This window comes from Schistocerca gregaria, chromosome 5, assembly GCF_023897955.1.
Source record: "Schistocerca gregaria isolate iqSchGreg1 chromosome 5, iqSchGreg1.2, whole genome shotgun sequence".
NCBI lineage: Eukaryota > Metazoa > Arthropoda > Insecta > Orthoptera > Acrididae > Schistocerca > Schistocerca gregaria.
This window is the reverse complement of record NC_064924.1, coordinates 353507379-353528289: the sequence shown is the minus strand read 5'-3', so window position 1 is coordinate 353528289 and position 20911 is coordinate 353507379. Positions and strand designations below refer to the sequence as shown.

Sequence of the window (20911 nt, the reverse complement as noted above, 5' to 3'; positions counted from 1 at the left end):
CATTCCTGAAATTATATTTTTGTGTAGTTGTCATTTAGTCAATGAAATCATATACTTTATGAACCGTCACTTTCTCAACCAACCCAGTAATTTATAACATCAGAAAAACTGACCAGGAGACTAGTGCTCTTTTAATCAAAGCACCTGAAGTCGGCAGAGGTACTGGATAGGTGCTATATTTTCTCCATCTAGGATTTTGACTCACTCTTTCTTCTGATATTTCATCTCCAGTAGTTTATTTTTTGATTCTCTCTCTTTCACTTAGGGATTTCACTTGTTTATGAGGTACAAAAAACTTACAAATAACAATGTAAAATCCAGGATGGAATGTAACAATACGAGAAAACGAAAGTTGCTACTCACCATACAGCGGAGATGGTGAGTCATGATAGGCACAATAAAAAGATTCACACAATCACAACTTTCGGCTAAAAGCAGATCCCGATCTTATAATCCTACCTGCAGACACAGGTTCCACCACCGTAGTAATTATGTTGCAGAAGGATACCGTCAGCTGTCGGATATTTCCACCTACAAACCGTACCACAGTCATCCCATTCCAACAATCTAGCAGGATCTCCAATCACTATTCAAATCCTTATGCCCATCCCAGTACCTCTCCCCAGAGTCCATGTCTCTACTTACCCCTACCACTCCCCGCACTCCCACCTTCTACATGCTTCTGTAAGTCCATAAATCCAACCACCCAGGACACGCCACTGTGACCAGTTACAGTGCCCCCACTAAGAGAATCTCTGCTCTCATAGAAGAATACCTTCAACCTATTACCTGGAACCTATCCCCTATATAAAAGATACCAACCATTTCTTTGACCGACTCTCCACTATTCCTTTCGCTTTACCCCACGGTGCCCTGCTCATCACTATTGATGCCACCTCCCTGTACACTAACATTCCTAATGCCCATGGCCTTACTGCTATTGAACACTACCTTTCCAGACACCCTGTAGATTCCAAAACCAACAACCTCCTTCCTAGTCTCCATGACGAACTATATCCTCATCCACAATTACTTCTCCTTTGAAGGCATTACACACAAACAAATCTGCAGTATGGCTATGGGCACCCGCATGGCACCATCCTACGCTAACCTATTCATGGGCCATCTAGAGGAATCCTTCCTAAAAACACAGAATCCTAAACCCCTCACTTAGTTCAGATTCATTGATGACATCTTTGCTATCTGGACTGAAGATGAGGACACCTTATTCACATTTCTCCACAACCTCAACAACTTCTCCACCAATTGCTTCACCTGGTCCTACTCAACCCAACAAGCCACCTTTCTAGATGTTGACCTCCACCTCAGAGATGGCTACATCAGTAACTCTGTCCATATCAAACCTTGTGACTCAGTACCATCCAGGACTGGAGCAACTGAATTACATTCTCCAACAGGGTTTCCATTACCTCTCGTCATGCCCTGAAATGAGAAATGTCCTACCCACTACCCGTCCCACTCCCCCTACTACGGTGTTCCACCGTTCACCAAACCTACACAATATACTCGTCCATCCTTACACAACCCCTGCTCCCAATCCCTTACCTCATGGCTCATACCCCTATAATAGACCCAGATTCAACACCAATACCATACATCCTCCTACCACCACCCACTCCAGTCTGGTTGCTAATATAACCTATCCCACCAAAGACAGGGCTACCTGTGAAACAAATCATGTGATTTACAAGCTAAGCTGCAACCACTGTGCTGCATTCTATGTAGGCATGACAACCAACAAGCTGTCTGTCCGCATGAATGGGCAGCAACAAATGTGGCCAAAAAACAAGTGGACCATCCTGTGGCTGAACACGCTGCCAAACATGATATCCCTCATCTCAATGACTTCTTCACAGCCTGTGCCAATTGGATCCTTCCCACCAACAACAGCTTTTCTGAATTGCGCAGGTGGGAACTTTCCCTGCAATACATCCCATGTTCCCGTAATCAACTTTGTTAGTCACTGTCCTCACCCATCCAGCCCCCTCCCTGTTCCCATTCCAGCACTACACAGCTGTCATTTCACAGCCACACCCAGAGATAACTTCAATCCCTATCTATAACACTTTCACATCATAACAAGCAGCCGGGTTTTGTGAAAGGTTATTATAGAGATATTCTTGCTCTACATTAATGTTGTGATTATTTGCAGTATTGATTATGAAATCAACTACTTGAAGCCTGATGTACAGCAATTATTCAGTGAATGGCATTCACTGTTATGTTACTTTGGTTGGCAGTAGTTTGAATCTACATCTACATCTACATCCATACTCCGCAAGCCACCTGACAGTGTGTGGCGGAGGGTACCCTGAGTACCTCCATCGGTTCTCCCTTCTATTCCAGTCTTGTATTGTTCGTGGAAAGAAGGACTGTCGGTATGCTTCTGTGTGGACTCTAATCTCTCTGATTTTATCCTCATGGTCTCTTCGCGAGATATACATAGGAGGAAGCAATATACTGCTTGACTCCTTGGTGAAGGTATGTTCTCGAAACTTCAACAAAAGCCCATACCGAGCTACTGAGTGTCTCTCCTGCAGAGTATACCACTGGAGTTTATCTATCATCTCCATAACGCTTTCGCGATTACTAAATGATCCTGTAGTGAAGCGTGCTGCTCTCCGTTGGATCTTCTCTATCTCTTCTATCAATCCTATCTGGTACAGATCCCACACTGCTGAGCAGTATTCAAGCAGTGGGCGAACAAGTGTACTGTAACCCACTTCCTTTGTTTTCGGATTGCATTTCCTTAGGATTCTTCCAAATGAATCTCAGTCTGGCATCTGCTTTACCGATGATCAACATTATAAAATCATTCCATTTTAAATCACTTCTAATGTGTACTCCCAGATAATTTATGGAATTAACTGCTTCCAGTTGCTGACCTGCTATATTGTAGCTAAATGATAAGGGATCTTTCTTTTTATGTATTCACAGCACATTACACTTCTGACAACGTCTGACTTCTAGTGACAACTACAGATCATCAGCCATATGGTACAAATGAACACCCCTTCAGCAAATGGATAGAAATGCAACACAATATGTTGTTGTTGTTGTGGTCTTCAGTCTTGAGATTGGTTTGATGCAGCTCTCCATGCAACTCTATCCTGTGCAAGCTTCTTCATCTCCCAGTACCTACTGCAACCTACATCCTTCTGAATCTGCTTAGTGTATTCAGCTTTTGGTCTCCCTCTACGATTTTTACCCTCCACTCTGCCCTCCAATACTAAATTGGTGATACCTTGATGCCTCAGAACATTCCTACCAACCGATTCTTTCTTCTGGTCAAGTTGTGCCACAAACCTCTCTTCTCCCCAATCCTATTCAATACTTCCTCATTAGTTATGTGATCTTCCCATCTGATTTTCAGTATTCTTCTGTAGCACCACATTTCGAAAGCTTCTATTCTCTTCTTGTTCAAACTATTTATCGTCCATGTTTCACTTCCATACATGGCTACACTCCATACAAATACTTTCAGAAATGACTTCCTCACACTTAAATCAATACTCGATGTTAACAAATTTCTCTTCTTGAGAAACGCTTTCCTTGCCATTGCCAGTCTACATTTTATATCCTCTCTACTTTGACCATCATCAGTTATTTTGCTCCCCAAATAGCAAAACAACTTTAAGTGTCTCATTTCCTAATCTAATTCCCTCAGCATCACCCGACTTAGTTCCATTATCCTCATTTTGCTTTTGTTGATTTTCTTCTTATATCCTCCTTTCAAGAGACTGTCCATTCTGTTCAACTGCTCTTCCAAGTCCTTTGCTGTCTCTTGACAGAATTACAAAGTCATCAGCGAACCTCAAAGTTTTTATTTCTTCTCCCTGGATGTTAATACCTACTCCGAATTTTTGTTTTGTTTCCTTTACTGCTTGCTCAATATACAGATTGAATAACATCGGGGATAGGATACAACCCTGTCTCACTCCCTTCCCAACCACTGCCTCCCTTTCATGCCCCTTGACTGTTATAACTGCCATCTGGTTTCTGTACAAATTGTAAATAGCCTTTCGCTCCCTGTATTTTACCCCTGCCACCTTTAGAATTTGAAAGAGAGTATTCCAGTCAACATTGTCAAAAGCTTTCTCTAAGTCTACAAATGCTAGAAATGTAGGTTTGCCTTTCCTTAATCTTTCTTCTAAGATAAGTCATAAGGTCAGTTTTGCCTCACGTGTTCCAGTATTTCTACGGAATCCAAACTGATCTTCCCCAAGGTCGGCTTCTACTAGTTTTTCCATTCGTCTGTAAAGAATTCATGTTAGTATTCTGCAGCTGTGACTTATTAAACTGATGGTTTGGTAATTTTCACATCTGTCAACACCTGCTTTCTTTGGGATTGGAATTATTATATTCTTCTTGAAGTCTGAGGGTATTTCGCCTGTTTCATACATCTTGCTCACCAGATGGTAGAGTTTTGTCAGGACTGGCTCTCCCAAGGCCGTCAGTAATTCCAATGGAATGTTGTCTACTCCAGGGGCCTTGTTTCGACTCAGGTCTCTCAGTGCTCTGTCAAACTCTACACGCAGTATCATATCTCCCATTTCATCTTCATCTACATCCCCATCAATTTCCATAATATTGTCTTCAAGTGCATCGCCCTTGTATAGACCCTCTATATACTCCTTCCACCTTTCTGCTTTCCCTTATTTGCTTAGAACTGGGTTTCCATCTGAGATCTTGCTGTTCATACAAGTGGTTCTCTTATCTCCAAATGTCTGTTTAATTTTCCTGTAGGCAGTATCTACCTTACCCCTAGTGAGATAAGCCTCTACATCCGAACATTTGTCCTCTAGCCATCCCTGCTTAGCCATTTTGCATTTCCTGTCAATCTCATTTTTGAGACGTCTGTGTTCCTTTTTGCCTGCTTCATTTACAGCATTTTTATGTTTTCTTCTTTCATCAATTAAATTCAATATTTCTTCTGTTACCCAAGGATTTCTACTAGCCCTCGTCTTTTTACCTACTTGATCCTCTGCTGCCTTCACTACTTCATCCCTCAAAGCTATCCATTCTTCTTCCACTGTATTTCTTTCCCCCATTCCTGTCAATTTTACCCTTATGCTCTCCCTGAAACTCTGTACAACCTCTGGTCCTTTCAGTTTATCCAGGTCCCATCTCCTTAAATTTCCACCTTTTTGCAGTTTCTTCAGTTTTAATCTACAGGTCATAACCAATAGATTGTGGTTCCACATCTGCCCCTGGAAATGCCTTACAATTTAAAACCCGGTTCCTAAATCTCTGTCTTACCATTATATAATCTATCTGATACCTTTTAGTATCTCCAGGCTTCTTCCGTGTATACAGCCTTCTTTTAAGATTCTTGAACCAAGTGTTAGCTATGATTAAGTTGTGCTCTGTGCAAAATTCTACCAGGCGGCTTCCTCTTTCATTTCTTTGCCCCAGTCCATATTCAGCTCCTATGTTTCCTTCTCTCCCTTTTCCTACACTCGAATTCCAGTCGCCCATGACTATTAAATTTTCATCTCCCTTCACCATCTGATTAATTTCTTTTATTTCATCATACATTTCTTCAATTTCTTCATCATCTGCAGAGATAGTTGGCATATAAACTTGTACTACTGTAGTAGGTGTGGGCTTCGTATCTATCTTGGCCACAATAATGCATTCACTGTGCTGTTTGTAGTAGCTTATCCGCATTCCTATTTTCCTATTCATTATTAAACCTACTCCCGCATTACCCCTATTTGATTTAGTGTTTATAACCCTGTAGTCACCTGACCAAAAGTCTTGTTCCTCCTGCCACCGAACTTCACTAATTCCCACTATATCTAACTTTAACCTATCCATTTCCCTTTTTAAATTTTCTAACCTACCTGCCCGATTAAGGGATCTGACATTCCATGCTCCAATCCATAGAACGCCAGTTTTCTTTCTCCTGATATCGACATCCTCTTGAGTAGTCCCCGCCCGTAGATCCGAATGGGGGACTATTTTACCTCCCGAATATTTTACCCAAGAGGACGCCATTGGCAGTTTCTTGCCATTATTTGAATTCTAGAGGAGTAAGTTTTTGTCAGATGTTTTTTATTGTGCAGCTGTATGATTACACCAATAGAGATTTGTGGTTCATGAAGATATACTCACCTAATGGGGTGGAGACAGCAAAGGAGAGTTTTTCATTCCCTATGATGGAAACATTTTCAAGATGGAATTCTCAGCATGAATATCTCTCTTAAGGGACCAAATACACATGTAATTGCTTCGTCATTTAGTTGAGTGACAGATTCATTTCAATGGAATCCATCCTCCTCACTTCTACCATTCCCTGCACTACCTTCTACATGCTTCCTAAATTCTATAAACCCAACCACCCGGGATGCCCCATTGTGGCTGATTACTGTGCCCCACTAAGAGAATCTCTGCTCTTGTAGACCAACACCTTCAGCAGACTACCCACAACCTACGCTCCTGTATAGAAGATACCAACCATTTCCTCCACTGTCTCTCAACAGTTCCTGTTCCATTAGCACATAGTGCTGTAATCTTCACTATTGATGCCACCTCCCTTTACACTAAAATTCCTAATGTCCATGGCCTTACTCCTATAGAACACTACCTTTCCCCTGCCTGACAGATTCCAAAGCTACAACCTACTTCCTAATCACCGTGACCAACTACATCCTTATCCACAATTACTTCTCCTCTCAAGGCATTAGCAATACATAAACCCACATGGCACCATTGTATGACTATATTTATTATATTAATGGGCAATCTACAGTAATCCTTCCTAAACACCTAGAATTGCAAACCTATCATCTGGAAAAGATACAGTGATGACATCTTGACCTGCATCAAGGATGAGGATACGCTATCCACATTCCTACAGAACCTCAACACCTTCTCCCCCATTCACTTCACTTGGTCTTACTCAACCCAAAAGCCACCTTCCTTGATGCTGACCTCCATCTAAAAGAAGACTATGCCCGTCCCCAACAATCAGTCTGTCCTTCTCATCCCAGCCAGTAAGTCTCCCACGACCCACCATTTTTTGTGACTTTCTTGAAATCTACTCCTCTTCCTAGACCTTCACCCTTCTTCCTTCCCCTTCAACCCTTCTGCCTCAAAGAGCCACTGCCTCTGAAATCTTACCAATTACAACAGTCTTTTATGTGTGTGTTCTACAGGTGCTTGGTGAGTAATTTTTTATATATCCAAACAAAAAAAGATGTAACAGTATTGTTAAACAATATCTTGATACATCTTGGAAATAAACTGATGATTCACCTGCTTACTATCTGTGTTGCCTGACTTAGTATTGTTAAGTTGCATGAGGTATTGGTACTGAAATGAAGATATCAGTATTTTGTACCAAATATAATCTACATTTTGGAAATATTGCTATTGTGTGTTGATTTTTTTAGATTCATTTCTGAAATTAAAGGAAAGTATAAAAATATTATGAAAAGGATAAATGCTACTCACCGTATAGAGGAGATGATGAGTTGCACATAAGCACAACAAAAAGACTGTCACAAAATGAGCTTCCACCCAACAAAGCCTTTGTCAAAAATAGACAACACACACACACACAAACAGAGGTGCAAATGCAACTCACACACACAAAATTCACACTCCAGACACTACAACAAACATTGAAAGTTTTTGTTTTTTAATGTCAATAAACTTCACCAACAGCCATAAACTTAATTTTGGAAGCAACCAGTTTCAGGAATTCATTTTGGCATCTACAGGCCCCGTATGCTTTTATTCAAATAGACGACCTTATCGTATAGTGCAGGGACGGCCAAGAACGCGGCACGTGTACATGCACGCGTGCCGAGCTTTCACACGCGTACACATCACTCCCTTCTGACGTCACACGACCCTCACTACCACACCAGCTGACTGTGCGCACATGCACGAAACTACGAACACGCTCCACACGACAGTGCATTTGCATAAGGAACACCACCCTGCTGGCATGTGGCTTAGTTTCATATTATGAGATTTGATAATATTAAGCTCTGTACAAAACAGCATGTTGAGCAATACTGAATCTTTGTTGGCTGTCCGTACACCTACAGAAGAATAACAATAACACTGGGTTTTGCCCGCATCTCGTGGTCGTGCGGTAGCGTTCTCACTTGCCGTGCCCGGGTTCCCGGGTTCGATTCCCGGCGGGGTCAGGGATTTTCTCTGCCTCATGATGGCTGGGTGTTGTGTGTTGTTAGTTAGTTAGGTTTAAGTAGTTCTAAGTTCTAGGGGACTGATGACCATAGATGTTAAGTCCCATAGTGCTCAGAGCCATTTGAACCATTTGAACACTGGGTTTGAAACTGCATTAAATCAACAATATCGTGCTTCTCACATCGTCACTCGCAAAATTCTTACAACATTTAAGCTGAGATATAGAAACAGACTTGAAATTAGTCTACAGCATGTAGTATGATGTGGAATAAGTGATTCCAACTACATGTACAAAATTCTCAATAACTACAATTCTCAACAAAACATATGACAAATACAACAAAATTATCACCATTAATTTAATTATTTTTGGTTCACTATAGACATAATAAAGTACATATCTGGCACAAACTGATGGTACATGGACAAACGCAGACAGTTTCTCATATTTTCGTCACTCAGATTGCCACATAATCCTGACTTATTAGATTTCATAATCGAAATAAACCTTTCGCACAGGTATGTCAATCCAAACACTGATATAACTTTTGCAGCCTCATTGTGGAGACGGGGAAACTCTTCCCAAGGAAAAACTTCGTAAAATTCCTCGACAATTTTTACGTAAAAAAAATTGTCCTTTAAATGGGAATTACACTGCAGATTGATCAATTCCATTTGCAAATGCTTTGGAGTACTTTCGACTGAAACAGCAAAGGGTCTAGAAAATAGTTCAAAAACAGATATCAGACTGGCAATGTCTTGAAAACGTTTAGAAAATTGTGCCTGTAGTTCCTCCAACACAGAAACGAATTCATCAGAAGTTGCGTTCTCTCCAACTTTAGAGAGTGTAGTGCAATGTGTGGTATTCATTTTCATGAATTGTTCCTTCCACAATGCGAGTTTCTAATTTAAATGCATAAACTTTTTTCATCAGATCAGAAATAAGCTGCTACTCACCTTCCAAAGTCTTATTGAGAGCGTTCAAGTGTGCAGTCAGATCAACTAAAAAGGCAAGGTCTGCAATCCATTTTGGATCTTCTAATTTTGGCTCTGCCCTTCCTTTTTCCTTCAGGAACTCAACAATAGCGAGTCTTAAATTGAAAAATCTTTTGAGGCATGATCCTTGACTTAACCAACGTATTTCCCAGTGGTAAATAACATCTCCGTACTTTTCGTTCAGTTCCATGAGAAACTGTTGAAACTGACGGTGTTCTAAGCCATGCGACTTCAAAAACTGTACTATGGTGACTAGCAACTTCATCACGTGCTCCAAATCTGCATACTTAGCACAAAGAGCTTCTTGGTGTACAAAAGAATGAATTCCGTACAAATCTTCTGTCGATTGTCCTAGTTTTTTACACAACAACGTTACAAGCCCATTTTGAATACCTCAAATTGCTGGTGCTCCATCCTTGGTGACTGAAACTAACATTTTCCAATTCAGGCCAACGGCTTCAACTGACTCTTCAACTGCTTTTAGCAAGTCAGTACCCCTCGTTGTGCGTTTCATTGGTACTAAATCTAACAGTTCTTCCGTCACGTGCAAATTTGTGTCGACTCCACAAGCATAAATCGCTAGTTGTGCTGTGTCCGAAATGTCGGTCAACTTAGCCGAAGCAATGTAGAATGCAATAAACTTGCAGGCACTATCAATTAACTGCCTGTAGACATCTGCTGCCATACCAGCTATGTGGCGAGCTATTGTCTATCTGGAAAGACTAATTTCACTAAAATTCTTTACTTCCAGTGGCGTCAAGAGTTCCGGTGCCTCAACAATATACTCCTTGATGAAATCACCATCACAGAAAGGCTTAGTCGCTCTTGCAATTTTGAGTGCTATTTTGTAGCTTTCTCTTAAAGACAGGTCGCTACGTTCGGTTGCAGGCTAAAAAAAGGAAACAAAAATTGAGTGAACTTTAAATTTGAATTCTAACGACAAATATGTACAAATACAAACATCAGAAACACAAAGATTTGTAAGTGGTACACGCATTCCGTCCATTTCGCTGCATAACACTACGTCCTCTTAATTCCGGCAACTTGTTTGATCTATCAACCCAACTAAATCATTAAGTCCTTTGTGTGTGGTGTTATAATGCCATTCTATTGCAAATCTGCGGTGCCCGGTGAGTATGCTACTGCATAATAGACAATGAGAATTTTCATCCTTCTCTTCGAAAAAATGTTGCAATTTCCATTCAGCTCTGAAGGCTCGTGACATTGAGTCACTACCCCACCTCTTTGTGAGCGTGTGTTCCATTGCAACAACCACTGTACAGTACTTATAAACTTCCTACGAATTGCTAACAAATAGTGAGGAATAAACATGGCTGCCACTACGATTCAACTAATGCACCCTATGCCAGATGAAAAGATGTCGCATCGCACAGCTAGTCTAATGTTGCGCCGTGCCGAGCAGTGCTGCAAAAGTCCGAGGAATGCTGAGTAGTGGCGAGGCAGACCGAGCCCTGGACGGCACGCGTGCAGCACATCTGTACACGCATGGAGTTTGGCACGCCGTGGCTGTCCCTGGTATAGTGCCATAAAACACTGAATATCATGAGTTCCAATTGTTATAAAAATGCTTCATATTGCCATAGTATGGCAGTAGTTAACCATCAGCACTGGTTCAGCTTCAAAATGTGGGTGACTGCATCTCGAGTACGGGGCTAAAACACTTTCTGCACAGAAGATCCTCACAAGCCCGGTGCATTCTCATGTGTGCTTTCAAGCATTGAAAGCTACACTGCTGAAGATTTATCTCCACCTTCGTGTGTATGTGTGTGTGTGTGTACCTCCCTTGGAACACATTTCCAGTTGTATTCCCGTATGCCCTTTTTTGCTTCTTATCCCCTGAGTGATCATTTCCATCTTAGTCTCCAGTTAGCAACAATGCCTAGCATAGACTCAAGAACTCTGGGCTGGTAGAACTAAACAAAAAATTACCCTATTGTCCTATTCTGTAATCTTGCCAAGGCCATAAATCAAATAGATCACAAAATTATGTAAGAGAAACTAAAATAATAGTGTGCTAAAGGCATTCCTCTTGAATGGATGGAGTCATATATTGAAGACAGAAAACAGAAATGATAGTAACAAATGGGAAAAGGAATAAGAGTTAATTTGGTGTGGGGAAACATTAATAATAGTGTCCTGCATAAATTTTGGTGCTTGGCCAATTCCTGTACTTGTCCTATATAAATGATTTCCCTGTGGCATTGGATAACTCTCCAAAATGTGTGATATTTGTTGATAACATTAGCACACTGATAAAAGGTTGAAATACATCAGTACCACACACATCTGGGAGAATAATAGAACAGATTTACTACTGGATCACAGCAATATTTTAACATTTAATTATCTAACTATTCTTATTACACAGTTCCGAATCAATAAAAATGACTTATGGTTATTAGTACCAGATGCAGATATCAACTGGCACACACTGGATGAATATCCATATGGGAAACACCTAAGCAAGTAGAGGGAAAATAAACTGAGGTGGCACCAGCTTGTGGATAAGTTAATTAAGTAGTTCAGTTTTGCGTGCTTTCCATTTACAAATTTCTCTCTCTCTATTTTTTAAAATATTATAGGACTGTGGGAAAAAGAAGTCTCTCTCAGCAGTTGACCTAAGATGGAACTGCTAGCACACTTTCATTCAATACTGCTATGGCATATTCTTCTGATGCAATGAAGTTATGCTCAGAACAATATTTATTCTATAGAAGGATGCAATAAGAATTTTCCGTTAAGTTAATATCTTCCAGAGGCCTCTTCAAGGACTCTTACACTTCCACACCAAACTATAAATGATTAATGGTATTTGTGGTTCAAAACAAGTGTGAATTTAGGGCGATGTGTACAATTAACAACTGCAATAATAGAAATCACAACAATTTTCATATGGATTAGGCATCCCCAGACATTCAAAAATAAAAGAATACCTCATTAGTCACTTTCCATACAGTTTATCAGAATATTTGGATACGAGGATGTCAATTTAACATTGCTGTAATGTTCAAATTAAACAGATTTTGACTTTGGCAGTATATAGGCACCTCAATGAGGTATGTGTAAAGTTACATAAATGGTTTATCTGAAGTATCAGATAAAGCAAGAGCTGAGTAATAGAAAATATTGTAGCTACTTTTCTCTCAATTATCTGTAAGAGTATATTAGCACTTGCCTTAATTTGCTGTTAATGCACTTGATGTAGTCTGCAGTGGTCTGTTCTACCAGTAATATGCATAATTTCACTCATCCACATGCTTGAAACTTTGCTTCTACCAGTATTATGGATAATTTGACTTATCTCTGTCACTGAACACTTTCCTTCATAATTGTTGTCAAAGTCTAATACTGTGCAGATGATTGTAAAAGATTCTGTAGAAAATTATATAGAGAAGACAATATGCAGTTAGTTATTTGCATATCACAAGGATCTTAACTGCAACCTCTCACTATGACATGGAATAGACGATCATTTGAAACCAAGCTCATACTATTCATCCATGAGACTCAGAGGGCCATAGACATGGGTTCCCAGGTAGATGCCGTGTTTCTTGACTTCCGCAAGGCATCTGATACAGTTCCCCAAAGTTGTTTATCGCACAAAGTAAGAGCATATGGGCTATCAGACCAATTGTGTGATTGGATTGAAGAGTTCCTAGATAAAAGAACACAGTATCCCATACTCAATGGAGAGAAGTCTTCTGAAGTAAGAGTGATTTCAGGTGTGCCACAGGGGAGTGTCCAAGGACTGTTGCTATTCACATTACATATAAATGACCTTGTGGATAACATTGGAAGCTCAGTGAAGCTTTTTGCGGATGATGCTGTAGTATATCGAGAGGTTGTAACAATGGAAAATTTTACTGAAATGCAGGATGATCTGCAACGAATTGACACATGGTGCAGGGAATGGCAATTGAATATCAATGTAGACAAGTGTAATGTGCTGCAAATAAATAGAAAGAAAGATCCTTTATCATTTAGCTACAATATAGCAGGTCAGCAACTGGAAGCAGTCAATTCCATAAACTATCTGGGAGTACACATTAGAAGTGATTTAAAATGGAATGATCTTATAAAGTTGATCATCGGTAAAGCAGATGCCAGACTGAGATTCATTTGGAAGAATCCTAAGGAAATGCAATCCGAAAACAAAGGAAGTGGGTTACAGTACGCTTGTTCGCCCACTGCTTGAATACTGCTCAGCAGTGTGGGATCTGTACCAGATAGGGTTGATAGAAGAGATAGAGAAGATCCAACGGAGAGCAGCACGCTTCACTACAGGATCATTTAGTAATCGCAAAAGCGTTATGGAGATGATAGATAAACTCCAGTGGAAGACTCTGCAGGAGAGACGCTCAGTAGCTCGGTATGGGCTTTTGTTGAAGTTTCAAGAACATACCTTCACCGAGGAGTCAAGCAGTATATTGCTTCCTCCTATGTATATCTCGCGAAGAGACAATGAGGATAAAATCAGAGAGATTAGAGCCCACACAGAAGCATACCAACAATCCTTCTTTCCACGAACAATACGAGACTGGAATAGAAGGGAGAACCGATAGAGGTACTCAGGGTACACTCCGCCACACACTGTCAGGTGGCTTGCGGTGTATGGATGTAGATGTAGATGTAGATGTAGATGTAGAAAACTCATCACGTGCGTTTTTGAAATGTTAGCCTTCAGCCATTTTGACTGAACCATATTTCCACGTTACTTAACATTTTCATGACACTCTTTGGTATAGTGTCAGAATTTTAATTTTCAATTAGGGCAGAAGTATCATCTGCAAACAAAGTTAACTGAGTATTTATATTGAGGTTAGGTTAGGTTAGTGTTGTTTAATGTACCGTCGACAACGAGGTCATTAGAGATGGAGCGCAAGCTTGGGTTAGGGAAGGAAATCGGCCATGCCCTTTCAAAGGAACCATCCCGGCATTTGCCTGAAATGATTCAGAGAAATCACAGAAAACCTAAATCAGGATGTCCAGAGATGGGATTATTTATATTGAGAGGCAAGTCATTTACATAGTACAGGAATGAAGTGGGTCCAAGGATTGAGCCTTAAGGAACACGTTGTGACACAGTTTTCCACTGAGAGAATTGATCTGCTCCATTTGAAATGATTACTACACTTTGTTTCCTCTCCAAGGGATATGATTCAAATCATTTCAAAGCAACATCCCTTATTCCATACCTGTTAGGTCTGAAAATCATCAGGGCGTGGTTTGCACAGTCGAATGCTTTTATACCATAACAGAATATTCCTGCAACCTTAGCTTTTCTATCTAGTGATGACGTAATTTTTTCAATAAACTCATTTATCTCATATGCTGTGTTTTTGCCTTGTTGGAAGCCAAATTGACTATATGAAATGATATCATTCTGTGTGGTGAAGGTTTGTATCTGTAAAGCCCCATTTTTTTTCAAATATTTTTGATATAACAGGGAGTATAGAGATAGGTGATAATTTCCCACATCATCTTTTGAAACTTTTTTTTTAAAACAATGGTTTTACTTCTGCATATTTCAAGAGATCAGGGAAGTAATCTTCTTCAAAGGATTTGTTTATTATGAGAGAGAGAGAGAGAGAGAGAGAGAGAGAGAGAGAGAGAGAGAGAGAGAGAGAGAGGATGAGCTATTATGTTGTAAACTTTTTTAATTATTTTGGTGGGTATCCCATCCCAGCCAGCAGAGTTTTCATCTTTTAAGGAGAGTATGACATTCTCAACAAATTTTGCTGAGATTGTGTTGAATGTTTGAGACATTCACTGGTATTGCCTTCTAACCCAAAATTATTTACTTTCTGCTTATAATTTGCTATGTCGAAATCAGATATTGCTACATTTATGAAGTACACAGATATTTGAGCTTGATTTAGAACCGATTTTTCCTTAAGTTTGATTTCTAAAGTGTCTTGTTTATGATTTCGGACACCTAATTCAGACTTAACTACAGACCATACTGCCCTTGTTTTATTTTTCTGCCCTAGAATGATTTTGTTATTTGCAATTTGTTTTGAAGCTTCCACATCTTTTTTAAAAATAGCTTTATAGTTTCTAACTTATTTTACAAAATCAGGATTTGTTGTACTTCAGTTGATTGTGTAGCTTCCTTTTCCTCTAAATTGATATTTTTATTCCTTTATTACTTAATGTTCTGTTGCAATATGATCTTGGCAGGAAAGCTTCATTAAAGACTCCAAGAAAACTGTTTAAGAATGTACTAAAGTTTTCATTTGTTGAATCACCATCCATTAACACCACTTAACTTTACTTAGTTTTTCACAGAAGATTTCAATACTATTTTATTGAAACTTCTTTTGATATATGTTTTTCTAATATTATGTTTATCAGTTTTTGGCAGTGAGACAAATAATGCTGAATTATCAGAAAGTCTTTTATCACTGTACAGACAAGCATGCATCTGATTTTTTATGGTAGCTAATACTATAAGATCACGGTTTGTCCCACATGACATTATACTCTCACACTGCATCTAAAAACATATTATCAAAATGAAACATTTCAGTAATTTTCAAAAACTGAGAAAAAAAGTAATATTAGCTGAGCCAGTAGATCACCAATTCAGTGGTGTTAATTTTATAGAGGAATTGAGGTGACAGTGGACAGAAATGACTTACAGGTTTCTGTTTCAGATGATAGAGTTATGTCTGTATCTCCTTATATTGAAATAGAAAGGAAAATAAATATTTAATGCAACTAGGATTACCTCAAACAACAAAGCACAATGTGGTTGTAGACGGACCCGCTCTCCATTAGCGAGAGTCAATAACTTGTTGTCATCCATAACTGAATTCATGTTCTCAATCCACAAAGCATCTACATCACCATCAAATAATATGTAGCGTCTCTCCTGTTGGTCTGTGGGTAGAGGCTTATTGATTTCACGAAAGATATTTGACAGAAGACCATCTGTCCAGTCACGCGTTGCTGGATCCAAAATTCCATACAGTTCAATGACAGATATTGCCTGCAAACAATATTAGTGAATGTTATCAGCATAAGTATTTAAAATAAGGTATAATATATAATAAAGTTTAATACAGAAAATAACTCTTACAAGCAACAGTCAAAAATACAATTTTAGAGGCATTATTTCTTGATAAACTACAGGGAGAAATATAGTAAACAAACATCTAAAACTTCCCAATTTTACAGCCTGTAAACACATCATCAAAAATTTATATTTAACATAATCTTGACAATAATTTTTTCTATAGGGTACACTTTGGTTTGCCTCTGGTGTGGACCTCAAAAAGATGTATGCAATCCCCTACCCAAAACACACAGTCACATAGTTTAAATAAAATATAGATTTTAAATGAGAAATTGTAAAATTTTAAATTAGAAACTGTAGAACATCATTCCTGGGCATGACTGTGAGCTCATCCTTTTTGCTGTTGCCAATGTAAGAACCTGTCTACATTGTCTTGGCTACGTGGATTATGTTCAGGATGGAGAAGATGAGCTTGTCTTTCCATACTCATTTTAAAGCACTGAGGTTGGGCCAACTGGTCTGGGTAAGGGATAGTGAGTTTCTCATGATGATGTGATCAAAATAAACTTTTCAGATGTCCAAGCACGAAGTTGCACTTTGGCAAGGAATACAGTTAGCAGGAATTGGAAACACCCCTTGAAAATAGCTGCCTTCTGATCATGAAGCTGACTGGTGCAATGCTGAAACAATTTTGTGGGCCAGCTTGGAGCTTGGAAAATCAAGAAGTTGGCTAGTAGACCTCATCAAATGTAGAAAGAAAGTTATGGGATGTATTGTGTTGAAGACAATAGTTTAAAGTGTGTTGTATGCTTGAAATTTGGTGTTAGTGATTTTCAGTGATAAAAAAAGCTATTCTTCTGGTAAATATGCCTATTGGAATTTGAGAGCATATTTCCAATAGCAGATGTGGACTTTGGATTAGTTATTTCCCAATATTCTGGACAAGAGCTACAAATTAGTGAGTCAGAAAGTTCTCCATAGGAAGAGACCACAAGGAGACAATGGGTAGCACAAGATTAGTGTTTCATTAAAATGATGGTCTTGGTGAGACCTATTTGGGGAAAAAAATGTTTCTGTGAAAGCTCTAATTGCACATTTTCAAATCTACTGGTTGGATCTGAGAATCTGTTTGAAAATAGTTGGACTGCTATACAGCATTTAATGGTGGTATAGAAACCCATGGTTCCCTAAAACGGACAGCAGGTTTTTTCAGAAGTTGCAGAGCTAAGAGTCTGAATGATTGACTGATCTGGCCTTGTAACATTTAACCAATGTGGCCTTTCTATGAAAGGGACTTGGAGACACCGAAAGATTTCAAACATGAAATAGGAAAAATGGTAAGGTGCTGCAGAAATCCTCAGATGATACATGATATAATGAATCTAATTGACAAATTGAGAATTACAAAAATACAGCAAATGAAGACTTGAAAGAAGATAAAGACATAAAAAAATGAGACTGGCACAAAATGCAAATTTGCTAAGCAGGAATGGGTAGAGGACAATGCAAGGGAGAAAAAGCATGTATAACCAGGGGAAGGATAGAGGCTGCCCATAGGAAAATTAAAGTGTCCTTTGGATAAAACAGAAGCACCTGAATGAATATTAAAAGCTCAAATGGCAACCCCATACTATACATGAAAGGAAAGCTGAAAGATACAAGGAAGCCACAAAGGCCTATATAATGGGAACAAAATTGAAGATAACGTTAAAGAAAGGGAAGATGAAGGAAATGAAGATGAGATGAGAGATACGATACTGTGAACAAAAATTGACAGAGAGCACTGAAAGATCTAAGTTGAAACAAATCCCTGGCATGCATGACATTCCCAAAGATCATTGAGAAACTTCGTAGAGCAAATACTGAGAAAGCTATTCCACATTGGATGCAAAATATATGAGAGAGGCAAAATACATTCAGACTGCAAGAAAAATTCAATAATTCTTATTCCAAAAAATGCACGTGCTGACTTTGTGAATATTATTGAACCATCAGGTTAATGTGTCATTGAAAAAAACAGACATGAATCATTTACAGAAGAATGGAAAAATTAGTAGAAGCCACTACTGGAAAACAGCAGTTCAGGTTCCAGAGAAACATAGGAACACACAAAGCCATACTGACCCTACAGCTTCTGTTGGAAGATAGACTTAAGTACAGTAAACCTATGTTTATAGAATTTGTGGATTTAGAGAAAGCTTTTAACAACCCTGACTGGAGTACACTCTCTGAAATTCTGAAGGTAGAAGGGATAAAGCACAGGGAGTGAAAGTTTATCTACAACTTGTACGGAAATGAGACTGCAGATATAAGACTCTAATGACATGAATAGAAAGTAGTAGTTGAGAAGGGAGTGAGACAAGATTGTAGTTTCTCTCCGATATTGTTCGATCTGTAGACTGAGAAGGCAGTGAAGGTGACCAAAGAGAAATTTGGAAAGGAAGTCAAAGGAAAGGGAGAAAAAATAAATGCTTTCCAGTTTGATGATAACATTCTAATTCTGCCAGAGGAAGCAAAGAACTTGGAAGAGCAGTTGAACAGAATGGAAAGCGTCTTGAAAAGAGGTTAAAAGAAGAACTTCAATAAAAGTAAAACAAGGCTAACAAAATGTGGTTTAATTAAATCCAGTAATGCTGGGGGAATTAGATTAGAACACGAAACACTAAAAGTAATATTAAGATTTGTATTTGGTTGTGATGATGATGGTCAGGTAGAGAGAATATAAAATTCAGACTGATCACAGCAAAGAAAAAATTACTAAAAAAGAGAAATTTGTCAATAATGGATATACTTTTAAATGCCAGGAAGTGTTTTCTGAAGGTATTTGTCTAGATTATAGCTTTTTACAGAAGTGTAACATGGGCAATAAGAACTTCAGACCAGAAAAGGAAAGAAGCTCTTAGAATGTTGCACTACAGAAGAATGCTACAAATCGGATGGGTACATCATTAACTAATGAAGTTCAGAACTGAATTCAGGAAAAAAAAATTGACTAAAAGGAGAGGTCAGTTGACACTATCTGAGGCATCAAGGAATCACGAGTTTCATAATGGAAGGAAGTATTAGGGGGCAAATACTGTAGAAGAAGACAAAGGGTCTAGTACCAGGTTCAAATGCACATAGCTTGCAGTACTTATGTTAAGATTACCACTTATGTGGATGACCTTTCAATAGCTTTTAAGATGTGGGAAAAAGATCATGAAATTTTGTGAAAACTATTTCAAGCCTTAATAGAAGGAGGAATGACTTTGCAGTTATCAAAAACTAAATTTTTAGGAGGGAAGTAAATAAGAGCAACTGAAGAGTATCCAAAACAAACAATGAGAAATAACTTATGTCACTCATGGGATTAAGTGAGTTTTAGAGGAAATTTGAACCTCAAGAAGCATAAATATGCAAAATCTCTAGGCACTGTTAAAGAAAGATGTTTTATGTGCGTAGATAAATAAATGTTAAGATGCTTTTAACAGAGTGAAAGACTTGTTTGATGAAAAGATAATATTATTTCATCTGGACTTAAATCAATACTTCTGTTTTTCCTCAGACAGTAGTTTCTGTGGGTACCTTTGACAAGAAGGCTGTAAGTATTGTGTGAAGCCTTAAAAATTTCTAGTATTTTCTGCTTTGTCATGGAACTGTGCACAAAAAGGGTGAAAGAATGGGCCTATATGATTTCAGACCAATATCTTTAACATTAATTTGCTGCAGAATTCTTTAACATATTCTGAGTTTGAATATAACAAATTTCCTTGAATCAGGAAAGCTTCTGTCCACATATCACCATAGACTCAGAAACCATTGATAGTGCATAAATCAGCTTGTCCTTTTGTCAATGACATCCAGAAAACCATGGATGGAGGGCAACAGATAGATTCCTTAGACTCGGATGTCTGGAAAGCATCTGGCAAGGTGCCCCACGGCAGACTAATAATGCAGGTCCGAATACATGGATTATGTTCTCAGATATGTGAGTGGTTCAAAGATTTATTAAGAAATAGAACACAGTCCATTGTGTGTGTGTGTGTGTGTGTGTGTGTGTGTGTGTGTGTGTGTGTGTGTGTTTTCTACTCTGACTCAGAAAAGGACTGCTCCAAAAAACTAGCAAGTTTTCTTTCTTTTGTGTGTGCCTATCGACATCTCAATGCTTTGCTTTTCAGTGAGTGGTCTCCTTCAATCCAAAAGTATAAAGTGAAAATTACAGTGGTTAGCATGATACAGACAAAAAAGACTAAGTGAACTGGGTACCTAATTTGACATATCAAATTCATAAAAAACACCTTAGAAGAAAAAATTCTCTGAAAAAAAGTGAAGAGACAAGCCCAGAAAATCTGATTACGAAGTATTATTGATGGAATGAACTGCATCAACTAAACTGTTCAAAAGAGTTAGGGGAAAAAAACTTTGGGTATCTGCTGTACTCCATTGAGCAATTATAGAGGAGTGAATATGCTTCCAAATCATTGGCCTTAACACTAGAAATAATGTTTTAAGACTACGAATAGAGAAATAAAAACTGAAATGTCTGGCAGGTGTCAAAAATTTATCCTGTCATCATGGGTACTTTTCACTGGACTTTGTGACCTTCAATAATGTCTATGCCCTCCATAAGCATTTATCACCATCTGACACCTACATGGATGCCCTGTATAAATCTGCAAATGTCACCCATTGGCATTCATTCTCATGCTTCCA

General features: G+C 38.7%; 1 protein-coding gene across 1 annotated transcript in view; it reads right to left on the bottom strand.

Annotated features, from left to right (window-relative positions):
* The window catches only part of LOC126273341 (dynein axonemal heavy chain 10), a 1458287-nt gene that overhangs the window by 541572 nt on the left and 895804 nt on the right, over window positions 1-20911 (bottom strand). The window contains exon 116 of the mRNA XM_049976887.1: window positions 15932-16192. Coding sequence (XP_049832844.1) covers window positions 15932-16192 — 261 coding nt within the window. The remainder of the gene's footprint in view (window positions 1-15931; window positions 16193-20911) is intronic.